At 40.8% G+C, this 18,263-nt stretch overlaps 1 protein-coding gene across 3 annotated transcripts in view; it reads right to left on the bottom strand.

The window, feature by feature from the left end:
- The window catches only part of SCAF4 (SR-related CTD associated factor 4), a 79,208-nt gene that overhangs the window by 46,347 nt on the left and 14,598 nt on the right, over positions 1 to 18,263 (bottom strand). For all 3 annotated transcript variants that reach the window (XM_020796235.3, XM_078388938.1, XM_020796236.3), the window contains exons 2-3: positions 3,308 to 3,391; positions 2,623 to 2,667 (exon numbers count right to left, since the gene is read on the bottom strand). In XM_020796235.3, the coding sequence (XP_020651894.3) occupies positions 2,623 to 2,667; positions 3,308 to 3,391 (129 nt within the window). The remainder of the gene's footprint in view (positions 1 to 2,622; positions 2,668 to 3,307; positions 3,392 to 18,263) is intronic.

The following is an 18,263-nucleotide window of genomic DNA, read 5'->3' as shown; positions in this document are numbered from 1 at the left end:
CCTATGGGGGGGGGACTCAGCGGTAAGCGAAGATTCCCCATCTAGCCGCCATTTTCGCCGCCTAGGTAAGTGAGGGCAGGGTGCGAAAAAGCTGCGGGCGGCCATTTTCTGCACCCAGTGGCCATTTTGGAACCACCGATCAGATGTTTTCTAAACATCGCAATGCGAAGATCGGTAAGCGAAATGCTTACCGATCATCGCAATGCGATGTTTTGCTACCTAAAACATTGCAATGCGATCACATTAGCGATCACAAAAAACGTGTCACTATGCGGATTCATCATTAAACGGTGCGCTCGTTAAGCGAGGCACCACTGTACTGAGCTAATCCTCGCTAGAATTAACTATGTGCCTAGATTCAAAACTGAGGGTCCTACATCCCAAAGATCAAGTAGCAAAATAATCAGTTGTGCTTCAAAGAAGCAAGAACTCCATATACACCTATGGCTTTATTCTTTACTCTTAAACAGCAGTCTCCTATGCTGCTGGGCATCATAAAGAGAAAAGGCTCCCCTCCCAGCATCTCCAAGTTTTGTTTATTTCAAAGTGCAGCCTAGAAAAGTGGGGCAAAAAATGTAGTAGTGATCCAGTCTAACAAAAGGAAAAAAGAAGTGCTGTAGCATGAATGTCTTCCTTTTCATAAAACAAAAATACTTTAGGTCCCAACACCATAACTTGCCAAGTCCTAATATTATATTGAAAATATTATCAAGGGACTAAGAAATATTTATAAATAGGTAATCTCAACTCCACACAGCTCTAGATTGAACAATAAACAAGAAATTAAAGTCACCTTTTGTCCCAAATAGATTAGACCTACTGAATGAATGGGATTTTTGAACAAGTATTATATTGAAAACAGTAAACAAAAGCAATATTAAAGGGAGATGCAGTCTTTTAGATAGCTTGGGTCCAAGCCATTTAGGGCTTTATAGGTTAACAACAGCACTTTGAACTGTACTTGAAAATGGATTGGCAGCCAGTGAAGCTGTTCTAACAGGGGAGTTGTATGTTCCCTGTAACCAGGCCCACTTAGCAATCTGGCTGCAATGTTTTGACTCCTCTGGAGTTTCTGAACACCCTCCAAATATAGCCCCATCTAAAGTACATTACAGTAGTCCCGCCAAGATGTAACCATGGCCAAATCAGACCTCTCAAGAAATTAGCACAGCTAGTGTAATAGTTTTAACTGTGCAAAGGCACTCCTGGCCCCTGCTGAAACCTGGGCACCCAGGTTTGGAGATGAATCCAGGTACACAGCCAAGCTACACACAGGGATTCTGCTTGTACTGAAAGAGGTTGCATTCCCCCTAAAAAGTCAGGTCCACAGCTTAGGTGTACACCTGGACTCAACCCTGAGCTTAGGTTTCAGTAGTAGTCAGGAGTGTATCTGTACAGCTGAATCTGTGCCTATTTCTTGAGATGTCTGGTCTAGCCATGGTGACAACATGCCTTAGTTGCATAACTCTGTTAACAACTTCACTGGGTGCCAGTTTTTTCCAGGCCCAATACAGTGGTGCCCCGCATAACGACAATAATTTAATTCGTCCCATGAAAATCTCTATTTAGCAAAATCGTCATCATGCGAAAACCCTTTCCCCATTGGAATGCACTGAAACCTGATTTAATGTGCTCCAATGGGGAAAATACCTCGTCATCCAGTGAAGATCACCCATAGGGAAGCCATTTTGCGAGCGTTGATCAGCTGTAAAAATGGCTGCCCTGTGAAGCATGGGTCCCGAAAACACAGGGCAGCCATTTTGTGAAGCCGAAAAAAATTGTCATCTTGCGAACAAACGATTCGCGAAGCACGGACCTAATCGGCGTCCAGTGAAAATCCCCCATAGAAATGACTGTTTTGCGAATCGCTATAGCAATCGCAAAAAGTCATCATTATGCGGATTCGTCGTTTAGCAGGGTCATCATTTAGCAAGGTACCACTGTACAAAGTGCTGATTACTACCTATCAAGCCCTATATGGCTTGAGTCTAGGCTATCTGAAGGATCGTATCATTCCATATGAACCTTCTCAGCTTTTAAGATCTTCTGTGAGGGCCGTTCTCCTGGGTCTACCACCTTTCTCAACTCATTTGGTGAGCACACAAAAGAGAATCATCTCAGTGGTTGTTCCCAAGCTTTGGAACATGCTGCCCTGAAAGGCCAGGTTGGCCTGCTGTCTCATATCGTTCCATCATCAGGCAAAGACCTACCTCTTCTGGCAGGCTTTTAAGCAGGAGGTTGTCTAAGAAATGCTTGCTTATTAACTTACAGATGTTTAAATGTTTAAAAATTGTTTTTAATATTGATTTTTAATCTTAATATATTTTTATTTTTAATATGATATTTATATAGTATTTTAAACTATTATTTGTTTTACAGTTTTAGTTGTTGTGAGCTTCCTTGGGTTCTCTATGAGGAGAAAGACAGCATACAAATAAATAAATAGGTCTACTCTAGTTGTGACTAATTCAGTTTAGCCTTTTGTGACAATCCCTTTAAGAGGTTATATGGAAGAACCTATTAATACTGTTAAAATGACTGAGTTGATACACCACTTAAAATTATTATCCATATAACATATAATTTATATGGGTAAATTATTATCCATATAACTCCATTTACCTTTTTGATAAACTTCTCTACAATCTGGACTACATGTTTGTAAAGCTGAAAGAGAATTAAACAGCATTTTAAAATCTATTTGTCAGAAAAAGGATTCAAACAGATGTGATTTTTAAATTACAACCATAAATACATAAACCAATTTAAAATACTTCTAAAGTAGTAACAAAAAGGTTGTATCACTGAGCATATCTTATATAATTATTTCTAATTCTCCCAGAACTATGACAAAATCTAGAAATGAAATTATTAAGCTAAGAAATTACTTTGGCTGTAACTGAAAAGATATATTAAAAATGAAAGTAGCAAAACTCTTAAAGGATTTGTAAAATAACAGTACAAACGAATATCACTTCCTGCTTTTAATGGAAAAATACACAGTATGCAATGAGACTCCCTCATCTGCAGGATCAGTATCTGCGAATTCACTTATCTATCTAAAAATATAAAATAAAAAACCTCTAGAAATATGGTACGTCTTTACATGTATTTCTACAGTGTATTTACCAGAACTGACAACTAGAGGGAGACAGAAACCATGCTATGTATAGTGTTCACTACTGAGGGGGCTTGGAAACAATTCCCCACAAATACTGCAGTCCTACTTTATTATAAATAACTCACAATATTGTGAAAGGTATATCTACTTTGTACCAGACAGTAGAAACATTCTTTACTACCCTACCTTAATAGCTTTAATGGCAGCTTTAGTAATGAGAATCATCTTTGCACGAGAAATAGGAGGTTTCATCTCCATCAGTGAGAAGAGCTGAAATTAAAAAACAAAACACATAAATATAATTGAAAGGTAACCAATTTAAGGAATATTTTGATATTTTCTAATGTATATCAGCTGGGGAGTCCTAGCAGGTAAACTAAAATACGTACAGTGGTGCCTCGCTTAACGAGTGCACCGTTTAACGAAAAATCCGTATAGCGATCCCTTTTTGGGGATCGCTATACGGATCAGCCCCAATCGCCGCACTCGCTTTGCGACGATTGGGGCTCCGGCGGCCATTTTGGAGCCGCCGAACAGCTGATCGGCAGCTCCAAAATGGCCGCCGCATGACCCGAAATGGCCCCTATCAGCGTTTTCGCACCCTCCCCTTGCTTACGGAGGTCGCGAAAACGCTGATAGGGGCCATTTCGGGTCATCCAGCGGCCATTTTGGAGCCGCCGATCAGCTGATCGGCGGCTCCAAAATGGCCGCCGGACGCGAAAACATCGCTGGAGGGGTAAGTTTGCACACTTATTGGAACGCATTAAACTAAGTTTAATGTGTTCCAATAAGTTTTACTTACCCGTATACTATTAGTATAATTAATGCAAATAATTAACATTCAATCATAATGCATACAAGTACAATGTACCCTCTATTTTTGGCCTCACTGGATGGGGCTCTCCCTCTCTCATGCATGACTTTGCCGTTCACATGCGCCTCTGTCCCCCCCTCCACATACGAGGTTCTGCTGCAAACAGAACCAAAGGGGTTGTGCTGAGGAAAAGGAAAGCTGGGTGGAGGGAGATGGAGTTGCTCGTGTGCAGGCACACGTCTTGCCCAAGTAGCATTAATATTTCCAAAACTTTCTTCTTCCTACTCTCAGATATAGCTAAATCTAAATGAAAAGTGGGAGTGCTCATTTTGGAAAGTCAGGCTTCCTCTTATTAGCAGCAATGGGAAGAAGGGACACAGGTCTCTTTTGGTTAATATGTAAGTCTGGTTTAGTCTTAACACAAACACTATAAAAATAAATCACTGCTTTAAAATCTATACACCAACATTTGCTAAATCCAAAAACTCAAGATTACACATTTTGAATCTATTATACATATATTACATTTTAAAAAAACCTAAACCTGTTAGATGCATATGTTCTGCAGGAAACAAACCATGGGAGACCACAAAGAGAATAGAAATTACTGTATATCATTGTCATCTGAGGCATTTGTTTATCACTTTACTGCCCACCAAGACTGCCAAAAGGAATCATAACAGATTTTGCCTAAATAAGTTCAAAAATATTTAGAAATAGATTCAAAAGATTCTTTAGAAGTAGATTCAAACATTCTCTAAAACCCAGTTGTTTAAGAAAACAATCCTATAGACAAACTACTTTTCATAAAAAATACAGCTAGAAGCTTGACAAGGAGAGAGTACCACTACTGGGGCATCATTACAGATAAAGTCCTGCTTTGTGTAGCCATCTATCTAGCCTCCTTGGGTGGTGGGAAACACAACAATGGGTTGCCACCTTAGGCCCCATAATTGGGAGAAAGGCAGCCTATAAATAAAACAATTAAAAACAAATAAACACTGCTTCTGCTAATGATATCAAACTATGTGTGGGTAGATATATATTTTTCAGAGGTTTTTTGGTCCATAGGAATGCCTTAATAACCATATTTTCCATGTATAAGACTATACTTTTGTCTAAAATTTAAAGAGTAAAATTGAGGGTCATCTTATACATGGAACTAAGTTGAGGAGAGTACAAAAAAAGTGTAGGGAAAAGCAGGGATCAAATTGTTCCTGCAGGGCTTTGATCCCTACTTTCCCCTCCCCTTGCTAATCCTTAGCAAAAGGAAAGCAGGGATCAAAGCGCTGCAGAATCGCTTTGATCCCCGCTTTCCCCTCTGCTTGCTAAGTCCCATGGGGCTTAACAAAAGGAGTGGGGAAAGAATGAAAGCAATCCCATGGCTGTATAAGGGGGAAAAGAATCAAAAGGATTGTGAAGTTGCAGGATTGCTTTGATTCCTTTTCCCCTCCTTTTGCTAAGCCCCGCGGGGCTTAGAATGAAGGGAGAAAGCAGGGATCAAAGCAATCCTGCAGCACTTAGATCCCTTTCCCCTTACACTTGCTAAGCCCCACTTAAATTTCTTAATTTTGGGTTAGAAAAGGGGGGCGTCTTATACATGGGGACATCTTATACATGAAAAAATACGGTAAATTTCAGTGCATTCCTGTGGGAAAACATACCTCGCAAGATGAAAATATCTTTGTCTTGTGGGACACTCAAAAACTTGCAAGAGGCTTTCGTCTTGCGAATTTTTCGTTGCCCAAGGCATTCGTCTCGGGAGGTACCACTGTATACGTATTTTATTCATGCATAGGTTTGCCAGCCTGCTGAGCATTAGTCTTCAGTCAGAATGGAATTTCCTAGTTTGTTAACAATGTGATGTAAAACTGTATAGATATGGAAAGTTAACATGATTTATGATTTATTATGTTTTGTTAATTGATATTTTGATATTTTTGGATTTATGCTATTATAACTGTATATTTTTATGTTAGCCGCTCAGAGTGGTACCGACTTACCAGATGGGCGGGATACAAATCAAATAAATAAATAAATAAATAAAATAAATAACAGCACAATCTTAAGCAGTTTTTCAGTCTGAACCTCCCCGTGTAGATAGAGAGTATATGCTTCTCCCTAGAGCATGGAGCTGAACAGCATGGTTTTGTATATACACTGTCCCCCCAATAAATAACTAAATGAATAAATGAATACCTACCTACCTACCTACCTACCTACCTACCTACCTACCTACCTACCTACCTACCTACCTACCTACCTACCTACCTACCTACCTACCTACCTACCTACCTACCTACCTACCTACCTGTCCTGCTATTCATCTCCAGGAAGTGACCTGGGAAATATGGATCTTTGGCTTATCTAGGGTCCTGTTTTTGGCATTGCAGCAACCACTGGCTGGATGGTGGTGGCCCAGCTGGCCTCCTCTCCTGTCATGGTGGCTCCATGTGGCAGCTGTGGAGAGTACTGAAGCATGGCTGGAGGCTGATGCAAGTTGCAGGAGGTGTGTGTGTGCATCAACAGTTTATGCTTTATACTTACATTTTGAGGAGTATAAGAGATATACATGGGTTTTGATCTACACAGGGTCTGGCCCTGTGAACCCCAGCATTGTTGAAGGGAGAAGTGTATATTTAAAATAATAGCTAACATTTAGTTATAATGACCCTTCTGTAAACTAGGAATGCGGGCATAGGGCTTTATGCAGCCCTGTTGGCTGATTTTGTTGCGCCCCCCCCCAACTTTTCACTGGGGGCAAAGGTCAGGCGCAATGATTCAATGTTCTTTTCATTTTTTCACAAGTGTGCACTTAATATTTTTAAAATCATACTAAATATTGGCGACTGGGGTTTCTAACCTTTCCTAGTAATATTTCTGTATCTTAAATCGGGGTTGGGGAAGCCCTAAAAGACCTTCTTGGCTCATTGTTGAAGTACTGGAGAAAAGTTCTCTGGCTAAGTTTGTTTGCACCGTTCAGCCATTAATGTATATATGAATGTTTATTTTGCACTGCTTAAAGATTGCTTTTCTGTGTGTGAGAAAATCTACCATTGAAAGCAGATTTGTGAGCATGGTAATGGCTGAAATTCTGTTGTTCAGTTATGCACATTGTGTAGATGCAAATTCCTGTAAGTTAAGAAATTTCAGTGGATGTTATTTGTTGCCTACTGAGTTGCACAACTTGGTGCAACAGATAATATCTACAGAGTTACGTAACATACAGCAGTTCATGTGTAAAGATTATGCTGTTGGAGTTATTGCACATTCCTATGGGCCAAAAAAAACCTCTGAAAAAGTCACTTACCAGGTAGGGAGCCGGGGAAGCACCATTGGAGGACTGCTAGGGGTCTTCCGCAACCACAATCACCGCTTTCAGAGGTCCCCCAGTAGTCTTCCGATGGTGCTGGGGAAATCTTCTGAGGCTTCAGAAGCCGGCAATCGCGGTTGTGGGGTACGCCCGCCAGTCCTCCAATGCTGCAGGGGAAGCCTTCGGAAGCTTGCCCAGCGCCATCGGAGGACTGGCGGGGGTCCCCCGCATCCTCGATCGCCGCTTTCAGAGGTCCCCCAGCAGTCCTCCGATGGTGCTGGGCAAGCCTCTGAAGACTTCCCTAGCACTGTTTTTGAATTTCTCACCCTTTTCCCCTACCTTTTTCCGTTCGGAGGCTTGCCTCCGATGGTGCTCGGCAAGCCTCTGAAAGGGGAAAGGCAGGGGAAAAGGGCAGGAAATTCAAAAATGGTGCTGGGAAGTCTTAAGAGGCTTCGGAAGCTGGCAATCATGGTTGCAGGGGACCCCCGACAGTCCTCTGATGGTGCTGGGCAAACCTGCCTTCCGATGGTGCTTCCCCAGCTCCCTACCTGGTAAGTAACTTTTTCAGAGTTTTTTTTTTTGCCCATAGGAACACATAATTAAATTTCAATGCATTCCTATGGGAAAACGTACCTCACAAGACAAAAATTTCGCAAGATGACAGGGTTTACGGAATGAATTATTTTCATCTTGCAAGGCACTGCTGTAGTAGTGATATATATGTCCTGATCTTCTAATGACTAACTGCCTGACACCATATTTATCTAGTAACTTATTTTTCAGGCACTATTCCTGGATTACTGTATCACAATTACTGTATCACAATCAAATCTGAAGAGAAAACATTGAAGCACTGCTTGCCACCAAATGACACCAGCATTTGAGATCTGATCCTTCCTCCACAATCAATGAATTTTAGTTATTTACAGTTTCCCATTAGGGACAAAAGGAAATCAAATTGGGTACTGTGATGGAACGCCCACGTGACTCCTGTAACTCATAGTTGAAGCTCAAGTGCAGGAGCCTATGAGAGGACAGGAGGGGCAGAGTCAGTTACGCAGTTAGAGGCAGTTAGAGGGGGAGTTAGGAAGAGAGAAGGGGAAAGAATGAGAATGTGGAGGAGAGAAAATGAATAGTCAAGACAGATAGATAGTCAGAGAACTAGACAGAACTGATATTATTAACAAGTTGGTTAAAGTGAATAAATCAATAAAACAAATGAAGAATTGAACATGTAACCAAATACTGTATAAGAAGTTTTAATGAGTGATTCTATACAATGATTAAAAAGAACATCTGTGATTAAAATTCAATCTAAATAGACAAGTTATGTTGGCAGCAAGTGTCTGATTCAAATATTGGGCCTGGATTTATCACAGCATGTACAGAATGTTTTAGTAACAACTCGTTCCCAGGGAAGTCCAATTGCAGGCACTGAAGAAAACATTGGGAATTTTGAAATAATAGAAGGGAATGAAACAGCTAATCTAGTCAATATGGGGAATCCTAGTAATCTATCTTTCATAAGAGAACAAAAAGATGACCCTACCTTAAGTGAATACTATAGACAAGTTAAGGAAGGACCCCTGACCCCTGAAAACCCTGAAAGATACAGTGTGAAGGAAGACCTATTGTACAGAGAAGTTCTTGTGAATCCTAGGAGGGAAGGGGAGAGAATTCTCAGACAACCGATAGTACCCTTCAAATACAGAGAAAGAATTTTAGAAAAGGGACATAAAGATACATTTGCTGCTCATTTAGGGATCACACATACAAAACAAATAATTGCTCGAAAATTTTACTGGCCTGGGATGGGGAAGCAGGTTAAGTTATATTGTCAAAGTTGTGACATATGTCAAAAGCAGGGTACTGGGAATAATAAAACCAAAGCTAAATTGTGCCCTTTACCAATAATCTCAGCCCCATTTCAGCAAATAGGCCTAGACATAGTGAGACCCTTACCTGAAGTTACCAGGCAGGGAAATAGATTCATTTTGTCCATAATTGATTATGCCATCAGATACCCAGAAGCTGTTCCTTTGCGAAATATTGAAACAGAGATAGTGGCAGATGCATTATTAAATTGTATGTGTCACATGGGCTTCGCTTCCAAGATAGTTACTGTTTTGGGGACCTCATTTAGATCCAAATTAATGAAAAGGTTGTGGCAAGTTTGTGGAATAACTCACATCACATCAGCCCCTTATCATCCCCAGACTAATGGATTGGTTGAGAAATTTAATGGGACCCTAATGCGTATGATTCAAGCTTATACCTCTGAAAATCCAAATGACTCGGATCATAGATTGCAACCCTTACTGTATGCTTATATATCTGTACCCCAGGAAAGTACAGGCTTTAGTCCTTTTGAACTATTATTTGGAAGGAAAGCTCGGGGACCCCTAGATCTACTCCGGTAAAACTGGGAGAAACATAGAGGGGAGGATCCTGAGTCAGTGATTCAATATACAGTGATGCCTCACTTGATGACGTTAATTCATTCCAGCGAAATCACTGTAGAGCTAAAAAGTCGTCAAGCGAAATAAAAAAGCCCATTGAAATGCATTGAAAAGCATTCAATGCGTTCCAATGGGCTGAATACCTGCTCATCCAGCGAAGATCCTCCATACGGTGGCCATTTTCAGGTGCCTGTTAAGCGAAAAATGCCTCCTAAAACAGCGGGCAGCAATTCTGAGCAGCCGGCGGCCATTTTGAAAACCCGACGATCAGCAGTTTTGATTATCATAATGCGAAGAATTGGTTCCCAAAGCAGGGAACCGATTGTCGTAAAGTGAAAAAAACCCATTAAAATATCGTTTTGTGATAGCAATTGCGATCGCAAAAACATCATCGTGAAGTGGATTCGTCGTTATACGGGGTAATCGTTAAGCGGGACACGACTGTATAGACACACTGATGAACTCCTTGCAGCAGTCTTTTGAGTTAGCAGCAGAAAACTTAAAGAACCATCAAGGGAAGCAAAAGCACTGGTATGATTAGAGGGCCAGGGAAAGAACATTCAATCTTGGAGATGAAGTGCTAATGTTGAAACATATTAAAGGTAATAGACTCCAATTAAATTGGGTAGGTCCATTTAAAGTAGTTTCAAAAATGAGTGAAGTGAATTATGTAATTCAGGAGGAGGGAGAAGAAGGCAGAAGAGTGGTGCATGTACATATGATTAAGCTTTATTATAGGAAAGAAAATTTTGTCTTATATGCCATTAAAAAGTGCCCAAAGAAAAACATGAACTACAATATTGAGAAGGAAGGGGGGAACCCCAGTATAACCCTGAAGATGTTAAGATTAGCCCTACTCTAACCCCAGAAAGACAAGATGAAGCGAGAGCCTTGCTGCAGAAATACAAGCAAGTCTTCTCAAATAGGCCTAGTGTAGCAAGGGGGGTAGTACATAAAATAGATACAGGAAATGCATCTCCTCAAGCTGCCACACCTTATAGAGTAACGAAGCCATATGCAGCCAAGGTTCGCGAGGAGCTAGATGAAATGCTGAAAGAAAAAAAATCATTGTTCCTTCTTCTAGTCCTTGGGCAGCCCCAATAGTTCTAGTTGATAAGCCAGATGGAAGTATCCGCTTTTGTGTGGACTATCGAAAACTGAACCACATCACTAAGTCAGATGCTTACCCGATGCCTCAGTTAGATGACCTGATAGAGACTATAGGGGGATGTCGATTCATATCAAGTTTTGTGACTCATATCAAGTTTTCTGGCAAGTGGATCTAGACCCCAAAGATCAGGAAAAGACCGCTTTTCGTAGCCCCTTTGGTTTGTTCGAGTTCTGGGTCTTAAGTTTCAGACTGTGAAATGCTCCAGCAACTTTTCAAAGACTCATGGACCAAACCTTACAAGGGTATATGTAGCATATATCGACGACATAGGGATCTATAGTCAGACATGGGAAGAGCACATAATCCATCTTGAAAAAGTGCTACAGAGACTACATGAGACTGGGTTAACAGTAAAAGCTAGTAAATGCCAACTGGGTAGCTCTGAATTAAAATACTTAGGCCATGTAGTAGGGGGAGGCACAATCAAACCCCTAGAATCTAAAATAGAAGTTATCAGCAATTGGCCCAGACCGACATCCAAGAAAAAAAAATAAGATCTTTCTTAGGGTTAGTCAGCTATTACCGTCGCTTTGTACCCAATTTTAGCGTGATAGCTGCTCCTTTATCCGATTTAACACATAAAAGAAAGGCTGAGAAGATCCAATGGGGGGTCAACTGCGAGGAGGCCTTTAGTAAGCTGAAGACGGCGTGAGAGCTCCAGACTTCCTGAAAGAGTTCAGTCTTCACAAATGCATCCACCATCGGGCTGGGAACCGTGCTGAGCCAGGCAGATGATGACAGAAATCATCATCCTGTAACCTATCTCAGTAAGAAACTGCAGGCGGGCAAGAGGCATTTGTCCATGATTGAATGGGAGTGTCTAGCCATCGTGTGGTCATTGCAGAAACTCAGGCTATACATATGCGGAATTCATTTTGTACTTTGCACCAATCATTCCCCACTTCTTTGGCTGAGACTATAAGGGTAAATAACAACAAGCTGATGAGATGGGCCCTACTTCAGCAAGACTTTGTTTTTGAGATTCAGAACGTGAAGGGACACAGAATGTGGTGGCCGACGCATTATCTCGGAGATCAGAGGACTAATGGATGGAGGAGGAGGGAAAAATCGTAAAATGTAATGGTATAGAAGCTGTTTGGTTTATACATATGTAGGAGATGTAATTTAAAATAAAATGTAATCTCGTATTGAATTAATGGTAAGTACTGATAAAAGTAACAGTAACAGGATTTGTAGTAATGTAATTGTAAGTAATGCAAACTTTGATAAATGCAATTTAAATGTTTAAAGTAATACGTTTAATTTGCGCTAAATAGTAGTAATCAATAATAACAAGTATGCATAGACACTGTATAAAGGAATATAAATATTGAGTAAAAGAGTTACTGGTAATAGTATTGGGAACATATTTGAAATAAATTTTTTATTGCTTCCTGCGTTGTTCATGAGGGTGAACTACAAGGTTTCCCCCATGAAACAAACTTTTCCTAGAGGGGAGTTATGTGACGGAATGCCCACGTGACTCCTGTAACTCATAGCTGAAGCTCAAGTGCAGGAGCCTATGAGAGGACAGGAGGGGCGGAGTCAGTTAGGCAGTTGGAGAGAATGAGAGTTGGAGTTAGGGAGAGAGAAGGGGAAAGAGAGAATGAGAGTGTGGAGGAGAGAAATTGAATAGTCAAGATAGAGAACTAGAGAGAACTGATATTATTAATAAGTTGGTTAAAGTGAATAAATCAATAAAACAAATGAAGAGTTGAACATGTAACCAAAGATAAGAAGTTTTAATGAGTGATTCTATACAATGATTAAAAAGAACATCTGTGATTAAAATTCCATCTAAATAAACAAGTTATGTTGGCAGCAAGTGTCTGATTCAAATATTGGGCAGATGTGGATAAGGAATATCCACTGGTAACAGAGAATGAAAGAGAAAACGTCGCCAGAGTGAACCTTGGTTTCGGGAAAACAAACAGGGAACACTGGGTGGAATGTCACAGTGGTGATCAGCGGTGTAGGTTTTACTAATAAGTTAATAACCATAGGTTTTAATACTTAATAATTAGTTAATAACTTAAATCCACAAAAAATGTCAATCTAAATGTTTGATATATATTATCCCACCATAAGTGCAGTTCTTCCCACTAAACCAGACTAATTTAAAGTTATGTGCAGTATTATTGATTATATTTAATCCTTACAATCAATGTATGTGAAATTGCATATATTTGTTCCCTTTTAAAAACTTATAAAGGTCTGTGAAGTTAAGCATGAAACATGTATTTAATAACTTTGTTTTCTTTACTACTGCTTCTTGTAGCTTTACTCAACCTTGGTCGAGCCCTATCCATGCAAAAGTAGCAAACAAAATGAAATGACTATGAATGACTGTTACATGTCGTAATTAATTGATAAGCTAGATCTGATAATTTTAATGAGATCAAAATGAAATATTTATGTTTGGCATATAGTGCAACTGATCACTTAAAAACTGATCACTTAAAGAGAACTGCCTTTCTGGGAGTACTAGTCTCACTGCTCTTCAGGCTCTATTATGCCTTCCAAAGAACTACAATGCTCTGAAAGTACCATTGTAGTGTTCATTTTTGTCAGTACAGTGGTGCCCCGTATAACGAGGTTAATCCGTTCCGGATTAACCTTCGCTATACGAAATCTTCGCTAAGCGGGAAGTAAAAAGCCATTGGAACGCATTAAACTTCATTTAATGCGTTCCAAATCGGCCCTAAACTTCCCACTTAGAGAAGTTTCCTGGCCCCGGGCAGCCATTTTCGCGCCCTCCACTCGCTTGCCGAGGGCGCGAAAACGCCGCGGGGGGCCATTTCGGGTCGTTTTGAAGCCGCAAAACAGCTGTTTTGCAGCTTCAAAACGGACCGAAATGGCCCCACGCTGTGTTTTCGCGCCCTTGGCAAGCGAGGGGAGGGCGCGAAAATGCCGCGCGGGGCCATTTCGGGTCGTCCGCGGCCGTTGTGAAGCCGCAAAACAGCTGTTTTGCGGCTTCAAAACGGACCCGAAATGGCCCCGCGCCGCGTTTTCGCGCCCTCCCCTCGCTTGCCGAGGGCGCGAAAACACAGCGCGGGGCCATTTCGGGTCCTCCCGCGCCCATTTTGGAGCCGCCGATCAGCTGATCGGCGGCTCCAAAATGGCCGCGGGACGCCCAATCGTCGCAAAGCGAGGTGCGGCGATTGGGCGCTCCGTATAGCGATCCCGAAAAAGGGGATCGCTATACGGATTCGTCGTTGTACGGTGCACTCGCTAAGCGAGGCACCACTGTATGCCATAGGTCTGAGCAGCTGACTGAACAGCTCAGTGGTTAGGTTTCTGGCATGGAGCCAGAGGCTGCGAGTTCAACTTCCCACTGTGCCTTCTGAGATGAGACTCAGCTAGTGTAGCCATGAGCAAGCTGCACACTCCCAGGGTGCCCCCCATAAAAATGGTAAATCACTTCTGAACATTTTCTACCTAGAAGGCAGTGGAAAGGGTCGACTTGAGGGCATTCAATTTTTAAAAATATTAAGGTTCTGAGAGCTGGAACTCCAAGAATTCTTTGTGGGGAATTGCTGGAAAATTCTGCAAGATGGAGTCCACAAATTCAAAATGGTGCATCCTTAATCATGAATAATCAGATGGATAACCAGTTTACAAAATGCCTGGTGAAGATTCTTTGTTTTCAAGAAAGAGACATAGACTTTTAGATCCTAACATAACTTCATTTACTAAGAAATAGATCCTACTGGACCAAATGACTACAATTTAGCAGCAAAATTAAAACAACACTGTTCATTTGTGGAACATTTTCGCAACAGAGCAGCCCACAGCAACAGAATCACAAAATCAAGGAGTTGGAAGGAGCCTACGAGGCCATAGAGTCCAACACCCTGCTTAAGGCAGGAATCTAAATCAAAGCAGATCTGACAGGTGGTTGTCCAATTTTCCCTTGAATGCCTCCAGCACTGGAGCGCTCCCCACTGCCCCAAGTAACTGGTTCCACTGTCATTGCTGTCATACTGCTCTAACAGTTAAGAAGTTTTTCCTAATACTCAGCCTGTATTTGGCTTCCTGTAGCTTGAGCCCATTATTACCCGTCCTGCACTCTGGTGTCAATTATTGCTTTTGGAAAAATATGGCAGGAAAAAAAATCAAGGGGTCTTGATTACATTATATAAAAAATGTAAAAAGCAGGAAATTGACATTGTAAATGTAATGTACTGCCAAAATATGGTGCTAAGGAAGTTACTAAAATGAGAGCAACTTTATGCCTCAACTACGTAATTCAGTTGGCTGGTACCCTAGCTGATAGGTACCCAAGGAGACTGTTTGTTCCTGAGAAAGCAGAAGTTAAACATCACAATGTTTTGACAAACCCAAAACAACACAAGTATATAAACAAAGATTTCTATCATGTTAACAGAACATCTCCCAAGAAGCACATGCACTTGTTTTGGCAAACAGGGGGAAAATCTCTACTGGGAAATTGGGTGAGAATTATATTAATGTGATGTGAATTATTTTCTATGCTTATGCTATGCACAAATTGTTTTTAATAATATGTATTACAATAGAGATTTTTAAAGTGACTGTATGAGTTTTACCTAATTGAAAGCTTTTTGCTATGGAAATAGCCTTTTACTAAAGAGACATAGTTTTTTCTTGTATCCTTTGAATTACTGAAGTTCATGCTGTTTAAACAGAAGCTCATACTTTATTAGAACCTATGTACCTCTATATAAAAGAAATATTATCTACATATAGGAACTAGAAAGTTTTGTATCAGAGGACTGTAATTTTTGCAATATACACTCATGTAATTTTTACATATATTCCAAGCATATTTTATATTTTTGGCTCTTATTTATTTAAATGCTTGCTTGCTAAATAAATCTTTTAAAGAAGAAAATGAATCATTTTTGAACTTTTAAGTCAAAATACTAAAGGGTAACCAGGAATGAACAATTAATTAAATATAAATGAGACAGAATATATTCTGAGACCACAAATAAATTCTTTGTCAGATGTCTAAAGACACAGATCTGTAAATCTCTCACAGGGAGTCTGTAAATCTCTCACAGGGAGTCTGTATATCAGGAGCCCTATAGAGCAGTAGTCCCCAACCTTGAGCCTCCAGATGTTCTTGGACTTCAACTCCCAGAAATCCTGGCCAGCAGAGGTGGTGGTGAAGGCTTCTGGGAGTTGTAGTCCAAGAACATCTGGAGGCCCAAGGTTGGGGACCAGTGCTATAGTATAGAGGACATTCAGATTTCCCCCCTAGGAAATTGACACTGGGATGACTGAGAACAGATCCTGCCCCCCCCGTATGATATATCTTTTGAATATTTGAAAAGTGCTACCATATATCCCCTGAAGTCTTCTTTTCTCAAGACTAAACATGCCTTATACTTTCAGTCTTTCATCATAGCACTTTTTCCAGTCCCCGATTATTCTGTTGCTCTCTTCTGAATGCTCCAATTTGCTTGCATCCTTCTTAAAGTGTGGTGTCTAGAACTGGACACAGTGCTCTAGATGAGGCCTGACCAGTGCTGAATAGAGGGGAACTAGCACCTCATTAGGTTTGGAGACTTTCTGTTAATGCATTCTAAAATCGCATTTGCCTTTTTTGCAGCCACATCACACTATTGGCTCATATTCAGCTTTTGAGCTACAACACTTTATCAAAGGCATTATTGAAGTCAAGATATATTATATCTACCACATCCCTACCATCTACCAGGGAGGTTATCCAATCAAAAAATAAGATAAGATTGCAGACACATGCACAAATCCACCTCCCTCCGCAGAGCTGTCCTCCTCCTCTGTGCAGGCCCTTTGGTTCTGGTCGCGATGGAACCCCCCCCCTATGCACACATGGGGAGAAGTCGTGCGAAAGAGAGGCAGATCCCTGCCCAGCAGTGCTGAAAATTAGAGGGTACGTTGCCCAGATCCATTCCCACCCTGGAGTAGGTCTTATTCTTCTTCTTTCCTTCAGAGGCTTCCGCTTCTGCCTCCCTCTTCCTCCTCCTCCTCTCTCTCTCCTCTTTTTCTTCTCCCCCCCTTCTCCTCCACCCATTCCTTTTTTCCACCAATCGCTATTTCCTCCTTTCCATCTCTTCTGTCTTTCTCCCTTTCCCATCCTTTGGCTTTCCTCTTCCTTTGCTCTAGGAGTCTCCTGTCTCTCGCTTCTTTCTTCAGCTCCCATCTCTTTCACCTCCTTCAGGTTTCCCTTTTCCCAGGGGACTGATGATGCTCTGGCAGTGATGTTGTTAGGTCTGCCCCCAGGCTCATTGCCTCTCATTAAAATAATACAAAAAATACAAACAAAAACAGCAGCACTTTAAATATTAGGAAGCGAAGTGATCTAATTAGTCTCCAAAAGACCTACTGAGAATATGCCTTTATGAAGCACTAGAATCTTCTAAAGGACCTTCTTGAAACAAGGAACCATTCCTAAATGGCATAACACATGTGCCACCCTCAATATCCAAACCAATCATATTTTAGCTAGCGGTGGGACACAAAACAGGGCACAAGTGTACAACCATGATCCTCCAGAGGTTTTGGGCCTACAGTTCCTATTAACCAGCACAGCTAAAGCCACAGGGTTATGAGAGTTGAAGTCCAATAGCATCTGGAATAGCACTGATGCGTACCTTGCAACAGTGTGTACCATGAAAACATTAAGCAGCATGCAAGATTTTTTTAAAAAAAAATTAAAGCACCAAATTATTTAAGGATTTACAGCATCATGAACTGGATTTTGGGACAACTGAAATCTAATGAAAGTCAACCAATTAGATACATGCTATTTGACATCTGTTAATGCCTAGTTAACAAATGCCAGATGTGATTGCCTAGTTAATGAGGTTAAACCCTGACACTAAAATGCCTTCTTGGAACTGAAAGGTGACTACCATATTTGCAAGGAGATTGTATTTATGGCTCCCAAGCCCAAATACCCAAAATAACTTATGTGGGAAGAGACCTGAACCCACAGAGCAAAAGACTGAGCAGTAATCCCCCAGTACTATATTCTGGAACCTATACTGCAACATAGAACAGATCAAGGACAGAATTTTACTTACTAGTCCCATCCTGACAGGAGCTATAAGAATTATAAAAATATAGCCAGGTGTTTTTTTTTCACACCACAACATACTAAATACAGTTGTGTGCAGACACTTTCTTTTATATAGTAAGCAACATTAATACAGGAGAAGGGCTATAGCTCAAAGGTAGAATTTGCCTGAAAAAGGCTCAAAGTTCAGTCCCTTTTGGTTGAAAACATATCAAGCATACATAATGAGATCAGTGCAAAAAATAGGCTCTGTACAAAGCAACTTGCTATATCCCAGAGACCTCTGGGTAGAGTGGGCGGCATATAAATTAAATAAATAAATAAATAAATCCCTAACAGC

The sequence above is a fragment of the Pogona vitticeps genome, chromosome 3 (genome assembly GCF_051106095.1).
Source record: "Pogona vitticeps strain Pit_001003342236 chromosome 3, PviZW2.1, whole genome shotgun sequence".
In the NCBI taxonomy this organism is placed as follows: Eukaryota; Metazoa; Chordata; class Lepidosauria; order Squamata; family Agamidae; genus Pogona; species Pogona vitticeps.
This window is presented reverse-complemented; position numbering and strand designations above follow the sequence as displayed.